General features: G+C 37.5%; 1 protein-coding gene and 1 long non-coding RNA gene across 3 annotated transcripts in view; one reads left to right on the forward strand and one right to left on the reverse strand.

The window, feature by feature from the left end:
- The window catches only part of LRRC28 (leucine rich repeat containing 28), an 89,542-nt gene extending 70,468 nt beyond the window's left edge, over positions 1 to 19,074 (reverse strand). For both annotated transcript variants that reach the window (XM_075159840.1, XM_075159839.1), the window contains exons 1-5: positions 18,949 to 19,074; positions 15,944 to 16,172; positions 11,397 to 11,437; positions 8,756 to 8,793; positions 7,859 to 7,996 (exon numbers count right to left, since the gene is read on the reverse strand). In XM_075159840.1, the coding sequence (XP_075015941.1) occupies positions 7,859 to 7,996; positions 8,756 to 8,793; positions 11,397 to 11,437; positions 15,944 to 16,111 (385 nt within the window). In that variant the 5' untranslated portion in view covers positions 16,112 to 16,172; positions 18,949 to 19,074. The remainder of the gene's footprint in view (positions 1 to 7,858; positions 7,997 to 8,755; positions 8,794 to 11,396; positions 11,438 to 15,943; positions 16,173 to 18,948) is intronic.
- Positions 19,075 to 19,242: 168 nt separating this feature from the next.
- LOC142086623 (uncharacterized) lies at positions 19,243 to 21,162 on the forward strand. The gene is made up of 3 exons (XR_012675199.1): positions 19,243 to 19,440; positions 19,523 to 19,612; positions 20,836 to 21,162. It is a non-coding gene; the product is annotated as an uncharacterized LOC142086623 (long non-coding RNA).
- The last annotated feature ends 2,253 nt before the right edge of the window (positions 21,163 to 23,415 follow it).

Here is a 23,415-nt window from a genome sequence, read left to right on the forward strand (position 1 = left end):
CTGCTACAGTTACGGGAAATATTTCAGTTCCAGCACGCCCAGTAGAAGCCTATGTGGAAGAAATGCTGGAACAAAGGCATACATTAGAACAACATTTTAAGCTTAAAATACAGCTCTAGAATTTTTCTGACTATACGTTTATACTACTATTTTTGCTACCAGCATCCAGTAACATTATGAACCTTCCGTGGTATACGAAAAGATGTTGTATGATACTAATAAAGAGGCTTTTAAAAGCCCCTCAACAGGGGGGAAAGTGGAGAAAAATAACCATAAGAAGAGGCAAGCAGACAAATACAGAATAGTGAGCAGCTTTGTATACACAGATGACTCATTCTGACACAGTATACAGGTGAGGGTATACAGGAAAAACTTCCGTTAATGAAAATTTCCAGGAATTTAACGGAATTTTTTTATTCTCCATCTTCATTTCCTTCCCCATAAATTTAAAGCACTCAGAAGTACTAGTAGTCCTCCTGAGAATTTAACCCAAACCAAATGTTTGAGCAAGGTAGACTCTGTTATAAAATCTCACGCAACCAACAACCTTTAATTAAATTGGTACCACTGTGTTTGGACATGCAGGAAAGCTAACCTGTATGGAACACCACTTGTACAATACACTACCCAGTGTTCTGGTCACCTCTATTTAGGTCACAAGTCCAATGACAGTCAGTAACCTACCACATTGCCATTTTGTTCCTAACTCTTCAGAGATGACTCCCTGCTATAATTTCCTAGGGGAAATTTTTCTTATAAAACATTTTAGTCCTTACAGGCTGTCAGGACAGGGCTGTATTGGAGTTTATACAAGATCAAAACATGTAAAAATCTTTTCCTCCTAGAAATCCAAAGAATGTCTTAAAGATACTGTCAGGTATTTTTATTGTGCTTCTACGTTAATACAGCATAATTACTGAAGCCTTACTGATGCTGATGTGCAAAAACAACACAGTAACAGGCAAGTGTGGATAACTTCTGCATCGATTTAGGTAAAAAGAAAAAATTGTTGTTGTTGAACATAGGAGCGAATATAAACCTTAGTATGCTGACTCTTGGTTTTATACAGTAAATTGAATCTAGAAATGAATTATTAAACAGCATGTATTTTAGAGATCTGTGCAAAGAAAAACTTATTTTTAATAATTAGGCATCAACCTACTTCAAGTAAAGCAACATATTATCATAATAATTAAAAGAGATTTTTATTTAGGAGTCCATGCTCCTTTAAATAGTCGCATACTTACAGAGTGCAAAGCTCATGTAACCTAATCCATGTTTTCCTCAAATCCCCACATGTCCATTTACTTAAAAACACCACACTCCTGGATGGGTGCCTGGCGTACCAAACCTGTCCCGTCGTGCATATTTTTATACATGTTACTAAATTAGGAAAGCAGAGTGGACTAACGTTATGCCAACTCTGAAAAAAGAACAGGGTCTGCATCAGTTTGTGCCTTTGCTTTTAAAGTCACAATCATTATAAAAAAATTTTGAAGTCTATTAAGTATCAATGCAATCTACCCTAATCAGAGACAGTAATAAAAGCAGAAGGGAAATATAGGAGCGGAAAAAAAACCAGCCACATTTATTCCCCCCCATTTTGAAGGCTCCAGATCAAAATACGGAAAACAAGTTTAAAAAATGAGTTAGGACTACATATTTTAATGCCAGGGTCTAGAATAAGAATAGAATTATGGGCATGCTGTACCCATGATCAGTGGAAATCTACTGTGAGAAGGAGGTAAGGAAGAAGTTGTTTTTATATGCCTTTAATTAAGATTTACTGAAATACCTTATATTGAGCTCTATTCAGAATTACTAAGGTGGTATTCAAGAAGTCTTTACCAGTGAAATACTGGTATGAATAGTAAATACAGATATTGTACTTTACAGCAACTTAAAAAAAGTGAGAGAAATGAATATGCAGTTTTCATGTCTCAAAGTTTCTCTTGCCCCCAATTAGCAAAGCAAATTCCTAAGCAAAGCAGACTTAGCAATAATCAATTATCATTCCAAGGGTTCTTTATAAATAGACAAAGCAGTAATCAACAATTATAATTTGATTTATAATTTTAATAACCACTGAAGTTACCTATGCAAGAGAAAATGATCTAGTACTTATCTATAAGTTACTTTTTTCAAAATTCATCTTCATGAACTCTTCCAGCCTTCTGGAAGCACAAGCTGTTTCAGTTACAAAAACTCACTGATCTTACCACTATTAATTTCCTATTAGCTTAGAGGATTATTAATTATGGAGAGATAATTATTAATTTCCTAGTAACATGTAGAAAGACTCAATCCTCCCCAATATTAAATATAATGAACCTCAAAAAGGTGTGGTCTTAACAAATGGAATGGGAACACCCAAGTTCTATTTCTGGCTAACACTGACTCCTGCTGTGGCCTGGAGCAAATCACTTCTGTTAAAAACACTTTTTTCCATTCTGTAAAATGAGGATAACACTCCCTTATCAGTTTCACAGGATCTTTCTCGAATGCTTTGAAGATGAAGTTTTATAAGCTTACAAATGTATTTTAATGAGGCTTAAACTGACTATATTTCTAAAACAATTTGCCTTAAAAAGGAAAAGGATTTGAACAGAAATGAAATGAAGAGTATATATGCTATTAACCTCCCCTAAATATTACTGCAGTTTGCACTTTAAAAATACCAAAGGCAGATGAATAAATTTTCCTTCGGATTCTATCTAGATGAAGCAAAATGGCAACAAGTGGATGCAATATGCAGAAGTCTCCAGAGACAACATGGAAATGTCAATTTGAAATGGAAGCCACATATTTCCTTATATGGGAAGAAAGGGCATTTGCTAACCCTCCCGTTGACTCTTACAGAGATCTGTACCCCCCTTCAGCAACAGCAACTGCTGGTGCTCCCCAGTCACCTGCACTTTCACTTTACAGATTAAAGAAACAATATCGTACAGTTTACATTGTTTGGTATTATTTGACCGCTTTTTTTTTTTTTTTTTTGCCTGATCAATGCGCTCAACTCTTCGTTTTTAAAGTTCCCTGACAACAAACACAAAGGGAAACTTGGTCTAGCCCATGTAAAGACAACTGCTGATACATATTTTTTTCCCTTCTTGAAGGGAACTTTGCCAAAAGATGGGCTGGGATCATAAACCATACCCTGTTCTTTAATTACTTAGCTTTTGCTCTTGACTTGGCAAAACATTAAGCTTTTCATTTTAGTAAATCTATAATTAACTCCAACATGTGCTGAGTAAACATAACCTCATTTTTAATTAAATCTTAGAACAAGATGCTACAACTTGCCATTTCTAAGGAGAAGTATTTCTCAAGTAATGTGCAATAAAAAAATCTAGTCCTTGTCAAATACGAAACTTAGGTGCAACTTCAAGTATAACCCCTCCTCTTTTAAGTCTGTTGTCCAAATGTGCATTCACTAACTAAAAAAACAAAATGTAAACCTGAAGAGCCATCACTTCACATCGAAAGTTTCCAAGGCTAAAGTCAAATCAAATCTAAATGGTAACAAGAAAAATTGAGAGATAACTTTAGCTTTGGGACTCCTGAAGAGTAATTTTTCCAGTACATGTCATTGGATTTTTTTTTTCCCAAATGATGCAATAATTCTTACACAAAGAGAAAATAAATACAATCTCTCAAGAATGAAAGGAGTTGAAATATCATATGCATTATAAACATCAGAAACAAACAGGAACTTTCTAATTAGTCATTCATAAGTGCGAAGATTCAGAAAATGTACTTCTGACAGCACATTCATATAGGACTAACTCTACAATTCTAAATTAAAATGAGACATCAATTCTGTGAATAAAGAGAAATGTCTAAAAAAAAAGTTAAGCTACTATGAAAACATAATGTCAACTCTGTAAGTCAAGCTTATACATGAACTAACGTAATAATATGAAATAACCATCATTTGTTTATGCTGCAACTCTTAAGATTTTTTCAAGTAAGATCTCTGGCGTTACATATTTCCAAATGGTCCTCAAGAATTTAGATTAAGTGCTACAGTTAAATAGTAGAAAACTTCACAAAACTTTTCTTCATGTTCAAGAATTACATGTAGCAGAGCCAAATAAAAGAACCAAGAAATTGTTAAAGACAGAAGCTACAAGATTTACAGTTTGCAGAACAAACAAAATGCTGTGCATTTCAATGAAAAAAGCGCTCAAGAGAACTTTATAATATTAAATCTCCTCTTACTTATCTGCAACTCTTTTAGTCAGCTCTCCTCTCAAAGACAGAGTCTCTCAGTGATTCTGATTACCACAGAATCTAGATACTGATGACTCTGCATTAAGCAGAAGCTGGTCCACTTATTAAACTTACCCAAAGTATATTCAAAACATGACTTCAAGAGACTTTCACAAAGCATTTTCTTCCAGCCATTTTATATAATATTTCAATTTCAACATGCTTATTCTGGACAAATTTTTTCCTTTGCTTCTCATCAAGTTTAGCTTAGTCATCTTTCAACAACTCTCACAACAACTTAATGATGCGTGATGGAAGTCCCATTGTTTCAGTGGTAGTGCACAATTAAATAAAGTGCCTTGAGGCCAAAGTACGTGATCTTACCCATGGGTGACACTGATTTGGTAGTGTTTGTAAGCACAAAGGTAGGATTATCATTTACACTACAAGAGTGCCACAGCATAGAAAGTGCTTTCTAATCTCCAAGGAACACAATTTCCATGCTTCACTTAATGCCCTTTTTCCTCTCATCAGTCCTGTATTGCCTCATCTTTTCAGGAAACTAAGGCTTATGTATTCATGCTGTCTGCCCCACCTCCTGCCTTAAAGTAACTTTTTAAAACTAGTTGGACAATCATGACCAAACCTGAGAAGAGAGATCTTCATTATTAAATTCTCACAAGCTTTATGAAAACAGCTACTTAGAAACTAAAATCTTGCCCATCACATTGAAGATAAGCCACAGCACAGGCTCAACCTTTATTCGAGTCTGAAGAATGTCTACAATCAGACTGAAGACATAAATCTTCATAGGGCTTCATTATGCATACTACTACAATTGTTTTAAAATTAGAGTTATGCTACATTTCTATAAGGCAAATATAAAATACTAAAAATGAACGTTAAGAGCACAATTGTGGAACAAAAACATTAAAAATGGATAATGGATCAACATACGCAATTAATTGCTTTGTTTCTTTCAGTTCTTAATCACAATTAAGGAAGACACAACAGAGAATCATTCTTAAAATATAAAATGCAATAGCAATAAAAAAGTGTGGGTGTTCAGACACTTAATGGCAAACATTTATCATCCAACTGTTCTGCAGCTGCAATGAAGAGATTTTTCAGCAATTCAGTAAGGATATTACTAAGAGTATCCTCTTAGGTATCCATGTAGTTTCAACAAAAACTGAGGGTACTTGTAACACCAGACACTGGGAAGGGAGAGACAAGAGGAGTGACAGGGCAACAACTCTAAAGTAAGCTTTTCATGTGATGACATCTTTATGCTGCAAGTTGGCCTATCTGGTTACACAAGGTGAATACTGATCAGCCTTTCTTAACTGTGTGATAAACAGTTCACTGCCATTTGTGTGGTATGTGCAGGACTAAGTCTGGAAGAAAATGATGGTAATACATTTTGAAAAGTCACTTCCATAAATGACCAACACCTATACCTGAAAGCTATTTTTTAATGCAGCTCTTTAAATTCTGCACAAGCTGCACTAGTAGAAGCTAAATTATATCTTAAATGGTTACTTATTATAAATTAAAAGCAATTAAGAGCTGTCTTTCCCTAACATGCATTGCAATGCAGTATCTGCTGTAAAGAAAGTAGTTAACACACAGTAGAATGATGTACTGCAGAGAAATCGCATCTCATCCTAGTTCATTTTATTAACTTTGCTAGCTTTCGTGACAGAACACTATTTAACACTATTATGAAGATTCATGCTACTAGTATAATTACAGATAAAACAATTCAAAAACTTACTATTTTGCTCTATTTTTTCAATTGTTGAACATAAATGTTATTGTCAAACTCAAAGATTTTGTTATAAAAAGTCATCTTCGAAATCTTCACAATTTTACAAAGAAAAACTATGAAAATATGCTTGGAAGCCCTCTTCAGGAAGTGTTATGTTTAGGAAACACTCAATGCAGTAGATTAACTCTCCAATGGGCAAACTCTCCAGTGTAAATGAAAGACTAATCTTGCTCGGACTGATAACACTCAAGCTGTATGACATCCAGTCATGTTGATAGTGACAGCATCTGAACAGACAGGATTAGTAATGATAGCAGTAATGGCACATGTATAAACTGATGGTACCCTACCAGCAAAACCAGAAAGACCAGACACGACTGGATTCTCTGATTCAAAAGTAGGCAACAGTAGTATTATTTCTAAGCATGCAAAATTTTCATGCACACAAAACTAAACACACTTAGGGACAATGCTCAGTACCAAATATTGTAAACTTCAGGAGAAATAAAATGCAGTGTGCCTATGCAGCTGATACCAGTTCCTAATCAAATGTGGTAGACTCGAAATCAACTCTTCAGTAATGTAAATCATCCTTTTGAAAGTCTTTTTTGGAACCTTTTTAAGTTAATGTGTGAAGTTTTGCAGAAAATGTGTCACTTTTTCTTTGAACAAGTCTTTCTTTCATGGTACAGCACCATAAGGTAAATTATCTTTGAGGAACATAAAGCACACTCAAGTCACTCCTTTCTTTTGAATGTAGGACATCTGAAAATTGATGGAAATTTTATTGGCCTTGGGTCATAATGTTTAACAGGTTTATCTAATTTCGTTCCAGAGCATTTACATAGTCATATAAATTTTTTTCTTCCTAAACATAACCATCCTTTGACTTGTTCTTATTAAGCTTATTATGCCTAGCAAAGTACAAGGAAAGGACAGCTAGATTTCTGCACCCAAAACTTCAAGGAGCAATTGCAATATATTTCTTGAGAATAAGCAACATGAACTTACAAACACATGAAGGTCACATTGAGAAGTTAGTTAAAATCAGAGCCAAAAGTTAATCCTGTTAGATTAAGTTAGACCAGTTTTTTGGAATGCTGGCCTTAGATTTTTATCACCTCTGCAGAAAATGCAAATACGCCAGAGAAAGATTAAAAAAATAAAATAAAAAAAAACTATTTAAAAATCACCATCATCTTATCTGGAAAGATAGAAGGCCGATGGAAGAAGAATAATCAGTTATGTCTGCTTATCAAAGTATTTAGAAGGCAAAAAAAAAGACATCATTCAAAATCTGCCTATGGCCAACTTTTTCTGACTTTGTGTCACATTTACTTTGAATAAATTTTGCTTTTTTATTATAAACTAGTAAGATAAACATTTATTATTTACTGTCATAGTGAGGTAGAACTGCCATAGGCAAACCTACTAGACATGTCTTTTTAGAAAATACAAGAATGGGGCTGTTGGGCGAAAAGAAAGAAAGGAAGGACTGGAATCCTTTATATTCTGGAAAATTGGAAGAAACATCATTTTATCATAATGACAGTTGTCATTGGCATTTTGTGTCTTCTCAAGGAAGTTCGATATTTTCTTGATACAATGGCAAAGACTTAAATAGATACATTTTTTCCCACTTCAGAAGCATTTTTCAGGACTTTTCTTTACCTCGAGTACATACTGCATGGCTTTTTTCTAACTACAGAGTATATTTAGTACAATACATACAATGGCAAGCCCTGCCTAGTCTTTAAATGCAAGTTGTACCATGCTTCAACTGTAAGATACGAATAAACCTAGAGCAGGTCACTATGCAAATTGAGTTCAAATGGAATTTGTCATTGCTGTAATCCCTCACGCATTTGTACTTACCTGCAGGTAAATATTTCAGCTGGTTGTTAGCCAAGCGAAGATGACGTAAAGATCTCAGGCGGCCAATCTCTGGACACACAATTTCGAGGGCATTATCACTTAGGTCCAGAAACTGCAGTTTAACGAGGGAGCCAATGGCTTGTGAGAGAACAGATTAAAATATGAATGTGACCCAACAGTAATGTTAAAATCTTAATAGGACTATGAGAGGATAAAAAACCACAGTACCTAACACCTATGTCTGAGCAGATTTTGACGTATTAAAGCCAGTCTCACAACTGAATGACATAGTTTGTGGAAATGCTTATCTATCTAACAAACAGTACTGCTGGCAGCGAGACAGGGAGGAAAAAAAGTGTTATGTACAGAATACTCCCATTTCTAGATTCTCCTCACATGATTCTGCTCCAAAATCACTTTTTCCATGCCTTTGCTTTGAGTCTATCCAATTTATATATTCAGAAAGAGTTTAAAGTACTTTCCTGAAGTTGGGCGCATAACTGTACAATTAAGGCAAGGAAGAGAAACTAGTAGAAGTTCTTGATACTTTAGGTTTCAAATCTGTCATGATCTAAACCAGCAGAGTATTCTATGTGGTAACTGGTTGAAAGCAGAAGACACTCTGGATTTTTGTTTCTGTAGATGACTGCCACTTAGCCTTTTCACTTTCTGCAATTAGAACTGAAGCAAACAGCATTTAGGTGCATTTGAGAATTCATTACAAGAATTTAACATAGCATAAACAAGGATATTATTGACTAAGAGCTACACTGGTATATTTTGTATGAAAATCTTTAATGTTTTATGCGAAAATAAAGGAAAAATAGGCCTCTTCAAAGAAGAAAAATGAATATTTCATGATTCCTGCCACTTATTGTGAGCTAGTAGATTACTTACCTTCAGGTACAACAACTATGTTATTTGAATGAAGGTACCTGGGGGGAGGAGAAAAAAAAGCAGAGGACACCACCTGTTACCCTCAAGGACTTCTGCTACATAATCAGTTTGCAAAATATCCAATTTCAGACTGAAAGAGCACCCTCAAAGCCATTCCTCTCTATGACCACAAAAGCTGTGGAAACTGTATAAACTGGCAATGGATAGGTACTTAAGTTTCACTTAGACTATTAAATGATTAACATACAAATAAGAGAATGACATACAATTATTTAAAACAAAACATTTACAATTATAATAATAATGGACTTTAGTTTTGAGAGTCATAAGAGGAAAACAAAAAGGAAAAAGAATAAAGCAGATAGAATAACCAAAATGAACCATATTTGATCACCAGGTTATTCCACTAAATGCTGGGTAAGAAAAGAAAAAAGCCCAAACCCACACAAGTTATACAATTACAAACATTTTCCCTTGCACATAAACTCTTACACCTTTACTGACTGAAGAAACAAGCACATGATCTACTTGCTGCAAGCGGGTTTTTCAAACCTAGAGTACATTTTTCAAAAGAAAAACCCATGGTCATTTAGGTAGTTAGTGGGGGTGGCCAGATCTCTCACTAAGAATATTCAGCACCCTCTGCAGGAGCACATCCAGTACTACTAGTAACATAAAAACTATTCTTAGATTAACAAAATTTTCAAATACTGATATCTAATTGTAAAGGTATACTGAGTACTCAGTGTCCAGTCGCTTAGACACACATGGAAATTATTTGCACAGCATATTTTTTTCCATTCTACTCAAACAGCATTTCCAAAAGTAGGAGCCTGTCTTTTTGGGGAGATAAGAGCCAGAACAAGGAAAAAAGACATATGAACATTTCAACTGCATGGAGCATCTGAGCCTTCTCTTTTTCTTTAAAAATTGCAGACATTTAAAGTTTATTAAAAATGTAACAAACATAAGGCTAGCAGATACGTTTGTAGAAATCCTTATATATACCTCAGGATGAGAATTCTCCTACTCATTTCAGCTGCAGCTCCTGAAAATACTTGTGAACTATTTCACTCCAGCTAAAAAAATGTACATTATGAGAATCTACAACTAGTATCCCAGCATGAGGGACACGATATGCAAAGAAACACAGACAACAGTGAAGTTTTTAAAAATACATAGTGAAATTGCTAAGGATGTAACTTTCTGGAAAATGAAAATCAGTTAAGTTTGTCTTTCCAAATTTAAAGCTGCTGTAACAAATTATTCCTTAAATAAATCTTTATTTTGTGGTCTCTTCTCTGTCAACAAAGTATCTCTTACTGTCTGATCAAAAATTGACTTGTACCATTAGAGCTACACAAACCACAGGCCCACTGTGTTTCTTTCTAGACCACCAGAATGTGTGGGATAATGATGGTACAACTAAGCTTGCTGAACCCCAAATAATTAGGTTTGACTCCTACAATTCAATGTTTGTAAGAGGTTATTTTAAGCTGTAATTTATACAGGTTTTCCTAAAGGCACCATCAGATAACACAGAGATTTACTGATGCCCCATGGCAAATCATTAAATACCTAGTATATCAAATACAAAAATATTTATTTTACTGCTTCAGAGCATAAACATACTCTCAAAACTCAGGCATGATGAGACAAGACTGTCTCCTAAGTAAGTCAAAGACTGCAGTGACCTACAAAACATTTCAATTATACTGTGGTCGCGTGTACCAGAAAGGTGTGGTTTCAAGGGCCAAATTAAGATGACAAGATCAGACAGCTGAGTGCATTAGACTACTCAGATACACACCTCCTCCTGTTTGGAGCTTTCTATTAAATAAACAGAATCAATGGTCCATCAGTTACGCAACTGAATGTGAGCCAAATGAGTTATAAGGGGAACAGAGGACGTCCCTTTTACCCCCCCCGCCTCTGCTGCCAATCCTACCATACAAGGAACTCAGAACCTTACAAGAAGAAAAGGGGAGGGAAGAAAACATTGACTCAGGGGCTTACAGCTTAAAATTAATTGCCAAAATAATACAGTCCATGTCACATCCATTCTTTGGACAAGATTGGATAAACTACTCTGCCTACAGCAATCATCATTAAACAGTTACTACCCCTACTTGCTCATTTCTGCTCCTATTTGACAATCTGTGACTTGGTTCCAAAAAAAACTTAGTACTACAATCAGCAAGACTGAGATCAGAATATCCCTGGTAGCTGGGGTGGAAATGAGCAACTAGGGATGGGCTGGAGGCAGTAACCTGTTACCCTGGCTCTGTCATAACCATATGACCACTGCATTTGGAAGTTCCAGTGCTTTATCAGGGTGACAGTCTACAGAGGAGTTGAGGGGTAAGTATTCTTCCCTTAGCAGTGTAGACATTTGTTGTTATAAAATAAACAAGAAATGATAAAAAAAAATTAACATGGGACTAAATACATCTGGATATACCTCCTTTTAAAAAGAAAAAAGAAAAAGAAAAAGACAGCAAAAAATAACCCTTTCTTGCCCTCCAAGAAAACTCTGCACACTTACGAGGTAGGTTATGTGCAAGCAATACATTCTAGAATTATTTTAAGATAAAATGGATCAGCATAATAAAAATATATTAGAACTCCTACACAAACTCACAATTCCACGAGGTTTGGAAGCTTCTGTGCAAGGTTTTCTGGCTGAAAGAGAGTTAGAGACTTTTTAGGTTTCAAAACAAAAAACAGACACACACATATTGTGTACCCAACTCATTTTAATAACCATACTAAAACATGTCAGCAGCTAGTCACAGAAAAAATGGCAACAAGGAGCTTATATACAATACCCTATTTCCACATCCCCACACGTTTTCCATCAGTGCAATCTGGGATATATCAAGGGTGATCAATTCACTACTGAAACAGAACTACAGCCTAGAAGTGACATTAACATGTCCTCAACCAAATGGTAGTCAGACTTCTGAGGCTGAAAAGATGGATTACCAAAACCTTAGTTTTGAAAATATATTAAAATCATTGCGTTAGTTGAAACCAAGAGACTGCTAAGAAGCTGCAGCCTTTACAGACTTAAAGCAGAACAAGAACTATAAGATGTCTAACCATAATGTATTTTATTTTGTAATGCTGCTAAATTGGGAGATGACCTACAAACTTTGTGTAGCTTGATCAATTACCACTGAGCCAGAAGTGCTAAATCCATCAAACTAGATTCCCATATTTACATATTAACATGCATATAATTTTCTAACTGCTAACTGATCCCTAGCTGCAATTCTGTTTCTTGATTGTATTTATGACCATGAACATATACCACAAAATTGGCTTCAGAAGTTTCAGATGTCATGTTGGTAACCATACTCAAGTTATTCAAGGTTAAGACAGTTTTATTGCTTAAGAAATCTACTTTAAACATAGATATGTTTTATTGAAAGAAAGTTTTTACAATACACATATATGCAGAAACAAATAAATTTTAAAAGCAGCTCGATCACATGGTCAATTTCCTGTTAAAAAAACCTAGCAATTTTCACTGTCATGTCAATTTAAGGTATATTATTATCTAAAATACTTAACTTTGTGTTTATAAATTTATTATGAAGAAATATGCTAACCTGAAAAATATTCTTCAGTGGCAAACATGCCACATCCTAGATCTGAGTACAAAAAATAGTTTGTTTTTAACTATGGAGCAGCAAATGATGGCTTAATAAACGAATCCGTTGACGTCAAGACCCAAGAAACAGGCTATAACTAATCAGTTGTTGCCATCTACTGGAAGGTTTGCTACAGTACATTTATCTTCTCGGCACAGCATTTTATTTGGTGAAAGAGAAAAGCTTAAGCTGGGAAAATATGCAAAGGCTGCAACATGTTCAAGCACAAAAAATTCAAGCTTTAATTTAAAAAAATGAAGAGGGAATGTGAAAAAAAATTCACTGTCATCCTAAACCCTGTATTAGAACAAGGAAACTAACCTGAATCACAAATTATTTTCACATTATACATGAAGGTTATACTCTTATTCTCACTTTAACTGCTGCAGGTTTTAACAAACTCAGGAGAGAGACAATTTAACATTTAGCAAGTCTATAATAGAAATTCTGCTTATCTTCTTGAGTACCACAATAACAATGGGTCTGAGTCAAAGTTGCTCAATACAACATCCTACAATGAAATTAAGATTAAAAAGAACCTATTCATGATCCATGAATTGAGAGGTAAAACTAACTCTGGTCTCTATTGGTGACATGACAGCAAACGATGATAAATGAATCATCATTTCTGCCACCAGTTTAGTAAAGCTTGCCTCGCCCTCACACCCACTGGACATTTTTCAAAAAGTGAACCTGCTGATCTGTCTGAACAGGACAGCATTGCATATTCTGAGTTAGTAAATTAAGAACAATTGTTCTTTGATATGGCTAGATCATGCTTCTGACAGTGCCATCAAGGCAAACTCGTATTTCCTTTTAATAGATGGGGAAATAGGATTACTGGAAGGCTAATGTTACCAGTCAAACATTAACTGAGGAGAAGTTGGAAGACTTGATGCTGGGATACAGATATGCTATATAGCTTCTTGATCCATTCATTATGTCATAGACCTCTATCATTTCCATCTTGCCAACGAAGACAAAAAATGAAATTATTCTTAGGCAAGGTATATGTAAATTCTGTCAGCGTAACTATTCCAAACGTTTTCACAGAAGCCATCTGTCAAGGACTAGAGTCATTTTAGAAGAGCAAAGAAGAACAAAGACTGATTTAGTCAACGTTTTTCAGAACCCTGAAGGAATGAACTGGTGGGACAAAAGTACCACCTTACTTTAAAGAAATATGTGCAGATTTAGTTTTGATGATTGCTAATAATCCATATGCAATTTAAAGTATTTATTGATGAGCTAATGCTCATCATCCTGCATAAAATCGGAAGAGCACAAGACTGAAAGAGACGTTTTCCTTCAAAAACCTATTTGTTTTCAACTATTCTCAGATGAGATTTCCCTCCTGGCCCCGCCGCCCTGCAACGTAACTAACTTTGTACTTCTTTACTGAAATTTAGAGTATCATGTGTCCTACCAGCAGTGGACATAAAAAAAATTCATTATGAAAATACTGCTTTGTAAAAATACTGATGATTTCTGCTCTCCCCCATTCCTCCTCTTCTATTTTTTTCCTCTCTGCCTTCTCTTTTTGCCAGAAGAATTAACCTAAATCTCTCAACCTTCTCTCATAGGGCATGTTCTCTAAAAATCCGTTGTTGCTGCTTTCTAAGTTCTTTCGAATTTACCTAGGTTGTTAATAAGTATGAAACTCCAGACTCAATCTTTGCTCCAGCTTATGCTTTAACAGTATCCAACAATTATTTCCTTCTGCTTTTAATGGAGATTGTGAAACTTTCTATGTTCCATCTACCTTTTTTAAAACACGCTGCTGACTTGATCTATTTTGGTCCACTACAACTTCCAACATCTATTCTGCTGAACAGATGCTTTGTGAATGAGACCTAATTTTGTTTGCCTAGTTTCTAGCTATAGTGCTATGCACTTGAATGAGATTCCACCAAGTCATATTATAAGCAAGTTATCCTGACCATTTTGAATCTTAATGCTCTACTTCACGCTGTTTGCAAGTCATTTTGCCTAGGTATGATTTACATTTTAAGTATTGTTTCAGCTCCTTTATCCCAGGCCTCAATTACAATACCGAACAGCATTGGTCAAGAGCTGCCTCCCCAACTTGATACATCTTCTGTTGACAGTAACCATGGGTAATTACTCTTATGCCATCTTACACATCTATTGGCTGGTACTATTAACAGATACTGAGAGGAAAACAGAACTAAACTGTTACTTGCGAGACTTTGTTTTGGTTTCTATTTTACAATTGCTTTAAGAAAAACAAAACCAGGCTCCAACACATACACACAGAGAAGTGACATGCAAAACTCTCCTTACTATTATTTCATCTTTCGAGCAGTGCAAACTTCATGAACCTTACACCACTAAATAATCACTGAATTTCACAAAGTGTCAAAGCAGAACTGTTTACAGTCTTCGGTTAATTTTTAAAGCAGCTTTAATTTGTAACCATGAATGCTACCCTCCCGTTAAATTATTAAGCAAAGGACATGCCCAAAACCAAAAAGTGCCAAAATAGTACTTTACAGTACATGCAAACTTAAGTGACTCAATCAAGATGAAGAAAAGGGATAAAATCTTCAGAATCCTTTCAGCTTTTGGCCGATGAAGTGAAACCTTTACAGAGGATTTCTAATGTAGCATTGTCAAAGCTTTAAACACTATTACTTGAACTGGACTACTGGACTTTTTCTAGGAAGCACTGAAAAACATATACTTTTGGCGAATTTTAAGTAGTTTGGCCCTCCAGCTCCTCTGCCCTGGCTATTATTTTACCTATCACACCATGGAAGACCTCAAGAAAAAAAAAAGAAAACTGAATTACTTGGAGACTTGAGCCTATTGACAGTGGCAAGTTTTGACACTCTGTAGAGAGTCTTACCAGCTCAGAATATCTCACACAGTTATTTAACTACCCCACACTGAATTCTGAGGTCACAACATTCATTCATGGTGAGAATTTGTTGGGTTCAGGGAAAAACAACAAAACAAAAAACCCCACAACAGAAAATCCCACAACCCTGAAATTAACTATTTGTTATCCTATCAACAGCAGCCCATAGACACAAGTTTTCGTTGACACCTTAACAGCAAGCTTTGAATTAGACCCTGGGATTGACGATGCCTTTAAAATAAGGCACACACCAAGGTAAGAGTTGTTTAGTCTAATGAAGGAATGTAGACTAGACTTGCATAGTATCATCCAACAGTAGAAAGGCCTGACCACTGACGTGAGCAAAACTTATAGCAGTTAAATAAACCCCAAACAACAAACCTCACAAGAAAAGCCCCAGCAGATCTTCACAGAGCTTCAAAAGGGTAACCATAAAACATCATAAACTTCCATTTATTATACTCTACATTACCTATGCAAGTTCAAACATAATACAACCAAATACTCATATTTCACAATAGATGACATCATTCAGGATCAGATTTGCTATAAGATTATTATTTTTTTTAAATTATCTTGTTTTTTCTGTTCCAAAAATCAGAATTCCTACACATACAGACAGTAAACATTACAATAAAGAGGTTGTCGTACCAATGTGGTCAGGGAATTTCTTTTCATATAAAGTCTCTCCAAGTACTGCAGCCCCTCATCTTTCAGTAACTCCAAAGGAAAGTGATGGAGATTTCGATAATTTAAGAACAAGTTCTTGTGCCTTTCCAGCTTTGCCTCAGAGATTGTTTTACATAGTTCTGATGCCATGACTAATCCTGTTCCAAGCACCACATCTAGTGCATTGCATCTTCTGAAGGCAGACCCATTTCTAGGGGACAAAAAGAGCAAAAAAAATGGATTATCAAGGTGTATGCCATGCATTCTTTTGCGGAAAGAGTTAGTTATTACATATTATCTGATAATTTATCTAAACACACTTGTTCCAGTTAATACATAAATAAAATACCCAGAACATCCACACCATAAGATATGTTAGAAGCAAATCTTTGACTATTTTCTGGATGAAGTTTTAGCGTGTATTGAGACCAGCATTAACAAGATCTTAAGGTATACATAATGCTTTTTTTCATCCATTTCCCATGGACCTTTCAGATAATTTTGTCAAAGTTACCTCCACAAGAAAAAAAAAAAGAAACTTCTCTCTACTGACCATTATTAATGTCTATATCTATGCTGTGAAGGGTGCTAAAAGAAGAAACCACAGATCATAAGAAAAATGCACAATTTATTAGAGGACTTCTTATCTTCTGATGACTAAAATGTTTTCATGTAGCTTTTAATCCAGAATGGCAAAAGGCAATGAAAGTTTGTTAAGCTTTCCCATACAAAAATATTGGAAGAATTTATTTTATCAGTTGGAAGAGATATTGGTGACGGACAGCCAGTTAAGGCATTTCAAAATAATAAACCAATATATGAGAAATCAGAAACTTAAAACAAGAAAATTTATAAAAAGCTAAATGTGACAGCAGATTTTCAGCTCTGTTTCCTAAAAATAAAACCAGAAAGAACTAAATATCAAGCTTTAACTGACAATTTCAAATCCAGAAAACAAAAGCATGAATACAGATTAAAAATTAACTTGTATCTGGAACCAGACTTTATTTAGCTTGTTTTTCAGGTATAACCAAAATTGTAGTCATTATTATGTTGTCTAGATTTAGATAACAACAGCAATGCTACATCTTTTCAATTGTCTCCAAAGTCAGGAGAACGTAATAAATCCAGACTATTTAAAGTTACCAGTTTGCTACAGACTCGCATGTATAAATTAATTTCCATTAACGAAAGGCAAGGAATCCTAAGTGCTTTCCACCAGTAACATCTTCTATTTTAGTTCATTCCTTTACTGAAGGAGAGATTTCTAATCATAACAGATATTGGAAGTGAAGGTACTGGGTTACGATCAAGAATCCTGTCTGATTATACAGTAGTCGTTGTAAACAAAACTCCTGACCTGGCTGAAGACTGACAACTGGACCATACATGTAAATCAAACTACTTTATCAGTTTCAGTAATTTCCTTGATATGCAGATAAGCAGCTTTTACCAGCGACCTACGTCCTTCTGGAAGAATACAGCATTTATTTTCTTAGAGTCCTGTAAGCACTACTAATCACAACTCAGGTGTAATATCCTGCACACCATTTCTAGTGCTGAGTTATCCCCAATTCAAGCCACGCTAAGATCAGTTCTAAAGGCAAATGATCACCCTGTTGAGAATCCTATATAAGATTAGAAAGTATCAGTCCAACTTTGGTTAAACAGTATTTGTATGAGAAGAACCATCACTATAACAGTTGCCTTCATTAGCTATCTTCAGGAGACAGGGTACACACACTGCTGGCCCTTGGCACTAGCAGCTTTAAAGTTCCCTTAGTTCAACAGATAAAGAAAATTAAGCCACTACAATTCCAAACTCCACATCTGTGATCAGCATTAAAACAATTCAAGGAAAAGCATCAGAATTTTTAATGTGCATAGTCTGAAAGTATTTGAGCACTAACTGCTACAATACAAGAAATGGTAAAGGAAAGTTCATCTTTCCCTGAAATATTTTTTTTAACTGAAAAGCTGTAAAGTCACAAAACACATACATAAACATCCAATAACCTTCCAATTTTTCCAGAGACGCTTTTTAGGTGTTCTGCACTTGTGGACTTCTCTTCAGAGTTGTGACTCCATATACCAACTGGACCACATTGAATACACAGACATGCAAGCCCACAGATGCAAAGTCCAGTCATAACCTACTCTATTTTGGCTCTTACTTCAATGGAAAACCCTCCTATCCCTTCCACCACCAGCCAAACTTTTTCTCTCCAAATAATCTTTTTCCAGAGATGAGACACGGCACTACCAAAAAGGATCAGACACAATCACGGTCTTTAAGGAAGGCAAAAAGGTAGGATGAGGACAGATAATACCCAGTGATGATGGCCCTGTGAGGGGTCAGGTCATTCAGGGGAGAGAACCGCCGTTTCCCAGAGGATGGAGAAGACAGAAAGAGACCCGCACTGAGCACACGACAGGGAGAGAAGCCTAGGCGAAGGGGTGACACCGGGAGGCTCAGGAGACCCCCAGACCTGCGGGCCGCCTCCAGCCCAGTAAGATTGCCTGGGGGGAAAAGAGCGCACACGGGCGGATGAAAACTTGTAGGAGCCGCAGGGTACAAGAGAAGGAGGCTATGAGGTGGGGCTGCACGAAGCCGCCCTGCTCGCTGCTCCTTGTGCCCCGGGAACCGGGGGAGGCCGGTCTGTCACGGGTGGGTGCGAAGGAACCGGCCTGTCCCGGCTGCGCGTGTGGGGGCCGCCACAAGCGGAGGCCTGTGAGGGCTGAGGAGGCGGCGGGAGGCCGCCCCCGCGGCTGAAGGGGGGCCGGAGAGGAGCAAGGAGGAAAGGGCCTCGGCCCGGGGGGCCAGCGAAGGCTCACACCCCCTCATGGAGAAGGCGCCGTGCCCGCGCGGTCCAGTGGGCAGACAGCAGGGGGCAGAGCAGCGGAGGCACCCACCCACACACAACCAGAACCCGACGCGCCCTGCCCCGCTCCCCGCCCGCCCTCCCGCCGCGGGGAGAGTCACTCACCGGCACCGGTGTCGCCGGAGCGGGGATCGGCTCGGCTCGGCTCGGCTCCGGGGGCGAAGCGGGCCGCAGCCGCGCGAGACCGCTGCCGCCACACGACTCTCGCGAGACGCCGCCCGACCGCAGCACCGCCCTGCCTCGCCTCCCGCCACAACACCGCCCCCTCACCCCCACACCCACCTCTCACCCAATCACAAGGCATCCCACCGCCCACCATCCAATCACAAGTTCCCCTCTCTCCCAGCCTTATGTCCCCTCCCCTGTCAGCCAATGGGAGGGCGCCCCACCTCAGCGCCCGGTCTGCCTCCTTCTGTGGCCTGGGGATGGGTGTGAGGGCCTGGCTGGTGGTGGGGATGGGGCGCGTCCTTCCCTCCCAGTGGCTCTCCTTGGGGCAATATGTAGGCTCAGCTTACCTTCCCAGGTGTTTACACAGTTCCCGGTGTTAACAACACTTATCCCTGCTTAACAGCTTCTGAAGGAGAACCTTATTTGCAGGTAAAAGTTGTGGCGGCCGGAGACCATCTTCCCAGCCAAATTTTGGTGTAACTAACGCTATCTTTTATTTCTTTGTTAACAGCAGACTGGAAGCCCTTAGGCAATCCTGCCCACACCCCCAACCTGCCCATCGCGACCATTTTTACCCATGACAGCTGGCCTGTTGAAACAGGTAAGGGAATTATGGAAGCTCAATTTAGCCACATGCTGTTCACCTGATTTTGGTTTTACATGTATTCACACATACTGAAATGACCCAATACATAAATCCTATCCTAGGGAATGTCTTGTTTGTGTTATATCAGTAATCTAAAGACAGCAAATTTCCTCATACTCAGAATATTTAACATTACTGGGTACTAAAAGTTCTTCTTTGCTGAAGATTAGCCCTACCAGCTGCCTAAAAAAGGAATCCCAGCTGCAGAAATCCTCTTTCTAGTTCCCACAGACTAATTAACATAAACTTGTCTTAACAAGATTCACGTAGCAGGTCTGCAGGGGAACCAAGAAGCTGAATGTAGAGGATACCTTGCAGAAGGCATTTCTTCTCTTCTAGATATTCACAGAACTTTTGCTTGAAGCAAAGCAACATGCAGAAAAAGCTCAAGATTTTTTCTTGCAGACTCATTTCTCTCTTTTTCAGTTCTAAATAAAGAATAGCAGTCCTTAATTGCTCATTTGTCATTTTCCTGCACTCGAAAGGCAATAATTGATTTTGACAAGCATACTTGCTCAATCTTACTTGCCACTTGCAGTCTTTTCGGAGTTGTTTGTTCAAATAAATAGATTGGATTTTGTTGAAATAATTTGAGATTAAATAATTTACCCTTCAAAATTCAGCATCCTCCATATTTATCATATTATACTGCACATATGATTTCTTACTGTGGTTGATAGTACTTGTCTGTTTTTCTCAGCTGAATGTTAAATTCCAGGAAGTGGCCTGCTTGTGTACCACCACGGTTTTAAAAACATCACACTTCTTAATGTCGCTTCGGTCCACATTATAAATAGCTGAGAAATTAGAAGTTAAGCATACTTCAGACCAAAGTAAAAGCTGAATATGAGCACAGTTAGCAGCACGTTCCTCAGAGGGAATTCAGTGATGTGTCAAACCAAATGTTCTCCAGGATATTAAGTCATCAACCAGGATAGAAACTGTGTTCCTGCCTTCTTCCACTAAAGTACAGATGGGAAAGATGAAGCTTTTTTTCTTGGGAGACCTGCTCTTAACAGAGCCAGGATACTTAATCTGTTTCTTTACACATATGTCGTAATGTTTTTGGTTTCTTGGTTGGGGATTTTTTTGAGACAGTAACAGGGAGGAGGTAAGATTACCGCACTCTGATATTTTTGAGAGCAAACTTTTGTCTGTTGCTTCTTTTCTGTCCACAGCAACAAAAGGACTACAGAGATCAGAGCAATGCTAAGATGTCTTTGGTTCTGCTGTGTCACGGAAACAAAATGAGCTCTTGGGGTGTGCCTTCAGTGATTATAAAACATACTATACACATGGATTCAACGTAAACTGCAGGAGCAGTTTAGGATCACTGAACTTATTAAAGATGTTAACAATATATATAACGTACTGGGGCTGTCAATATTTCAGTGGGGAGTTTCAAAACTGAGGATTTGAAAGAGTATTTTTAAAATCTCTCTCTTGTTTTCTGAGTGAGAGGGTTCCTGCTAGCAATATTTAAAATGTCTTCTCCCTACTGATAATAGAGGAATATATATGATTCCCTCCAGACTGCTTTTCAATTGGCAGAAGAGTCTGTAGAATGAGGTGAGCTGTTCTTTGCCAAGACAAACAAACATCCTCAGTCACCTCAACGATATTACATTTTTCTTGCTTGTTCCAGGACCGTACAGGTTCGTACCAGCTATATAGATGTAAGTGCCAGTTACCTTATAGCTTTATGATATCCAGAAGAATTTCTAATGTGATTTGAGCGTTCACACATCACTTTATCTTGTGTCTTTCCTCCTAAAGCAGTCACTCAGGCTTCTCTCTTTACTGTCTTGCGTAGCCTGCAATCGTCACACTCATTCATTCTCAGTCTGATTTTTTTGTTCTTGACCGATGCCATCACGATCTCCCAGGCTTGTGTCATCAAATTCTGTGCAGTGCTTCTAAAATGTGCTGCTCTCTCAGATCTGAAAGCTGATCTCTGAAGCTGTGATCCTGCACTGCACAGGTGTACAGTCTTGCCTGTGTAGTCACAGGGCTAAAAATGATGAGCAGAGCAGAGGGCATTGGAACCTGATCTTCCATTAAGGAGAGTGCTTGCCTCATGGTTGCCAAGTCATTCCCATCTAACAAGTGAGACTAGTTAGTTTGCTAAGTAGATTTTTACTGTTTCTTTACCCCAATTTAATTCTTAATTTTATGCTTGTGAGAGCAAGGAACAGAGGGGCTTGAAATTTACATCTTGCTCAGAAGGATGACTGATCTTATCTGTTCCTACATAAAGAAACTAATAAAACTTGTTTTGAAGTGCAACTTTGAAGAAGTAGATCTATTTAAGTAGTTTGCAGTTGCCAGTGAAGACCCGCCTTCATCAGTTGGTTTACTGGAACAAATCCACTAACTGGCGCAAATGGGCACAACTCCACCAAACCTATACAAGCCAGATGAATGTAGTGTGAATAAAAAGAGATGATGATACATTACCAGATTTATTACACAAGGTAACTATTTGAGATAACAACTTTGGGAAGATGCAATTGGAAATATCTTTGTATAGTAAAGCTTCATGCAACCATTTTCTTTTGTTTTGTCAAATGAAACGTGAAAAAATTATTGAGATTTTTGTGGCAAGATTCCTAGCTCTCAATTTCACAGAACTAGGAGATCCAAAATGTCTTACTGAGCTTTTAAATTTGAGTTCTGAACACTCTGAGGTTCAGCCTCTCTTATAATCCTGTGTGAGTCTTTTCCACCCAGTACTGTGGATACCACTTATATTGAATCATGTGCATTAAATTAGACTTTGTAAGTTTGGATTATGATCAAAATACTCACTGAGCAATTAAAGGTCAGTTTTTAGCAGTAGGAAACTTTAGTGTGACTGATGCATGACAGGAAAAGAGTGTTTCTCTTTTAAGGTCGGATAATGAGCAAATATTTTTAACCTTCGCTCTTTAGTGTGTTAACTAGCAGTACAAGAAGGGCTTTCTTGGACATTACTGTATTCTGAGAATTACAGTGAAGCAAAAATCCACCACTAAACACAAAGCTCACTAAGCAGTACAGAGAGGTCCCGTGGGTTGGAGGAGTCTTCTAGGCACAAGGAATCAACGGCTCAATCCAGTGATCAACAGATGCAGTTTCAGCTTTCTTTAGGTTCTGCTTGCTGAAGGGTTGGAGTGTACTAGAGTGTTAGCGTATGACATGCACATACGTGGAAAGCAGTAGTATCCCAGTGGACTGTCTGGTATATCTGCCAGGTCTCACAGCCAGCGAACCTCTTTTGCATGGTCAGACAGGAGAAGAAGCTGCTTAACACATGCTTGGGATGTTTGAAATGGTCTAGGAAAATGGCAGAGCTCTCCCTTACATGGCAGGATTCCAGTACGGGGGCTCAATGGTTTTTGCTGTCCTTTTGTCTTCTGCTTATCCCTAGAAAATGTACATTGCCTAGAATTTTGAAAGTTCTCATGCAGTTGAGTACACAATTTCAGTTTTCTTCTCTTGCAGACACTGAAGGTGGCTTTTCCCCTCATCCATGAGGACTACTGTCTTAGATTTTTCTTCTAATAAGGGCTGAGGGGCTTGTGTCATCACCAGATTCTGCAAACTGAGACTTTAAGAAGCATACTTTACTGGAGAGACAATATATGCTATGGTGTGATTGTCACTACTAAGAATTTTTTCAGTTTGCATTCTTTCTTCTAGAATTTCAAATCTATTAATTCTACTTACCCTTGTTTTCACTTTACAATGTCTTACATAATGCTTTTTCAGTATATACA

Source organism: Calonectris borealis, chromosome 11 (genome assembly GCF_964195595.1).
Source record: "Calonectris borealis chromosome 11, bCalBor7.hap1.2, whole genome shotgun sequence".
In the NCBI taxonomy this organism is placed as follows: domain Eukaryota; kingdom Metazoa; phylum Chordata; class Aves; order Procellariiformes; family Procellariidae; genus Calonectris; species Calonectris borealis.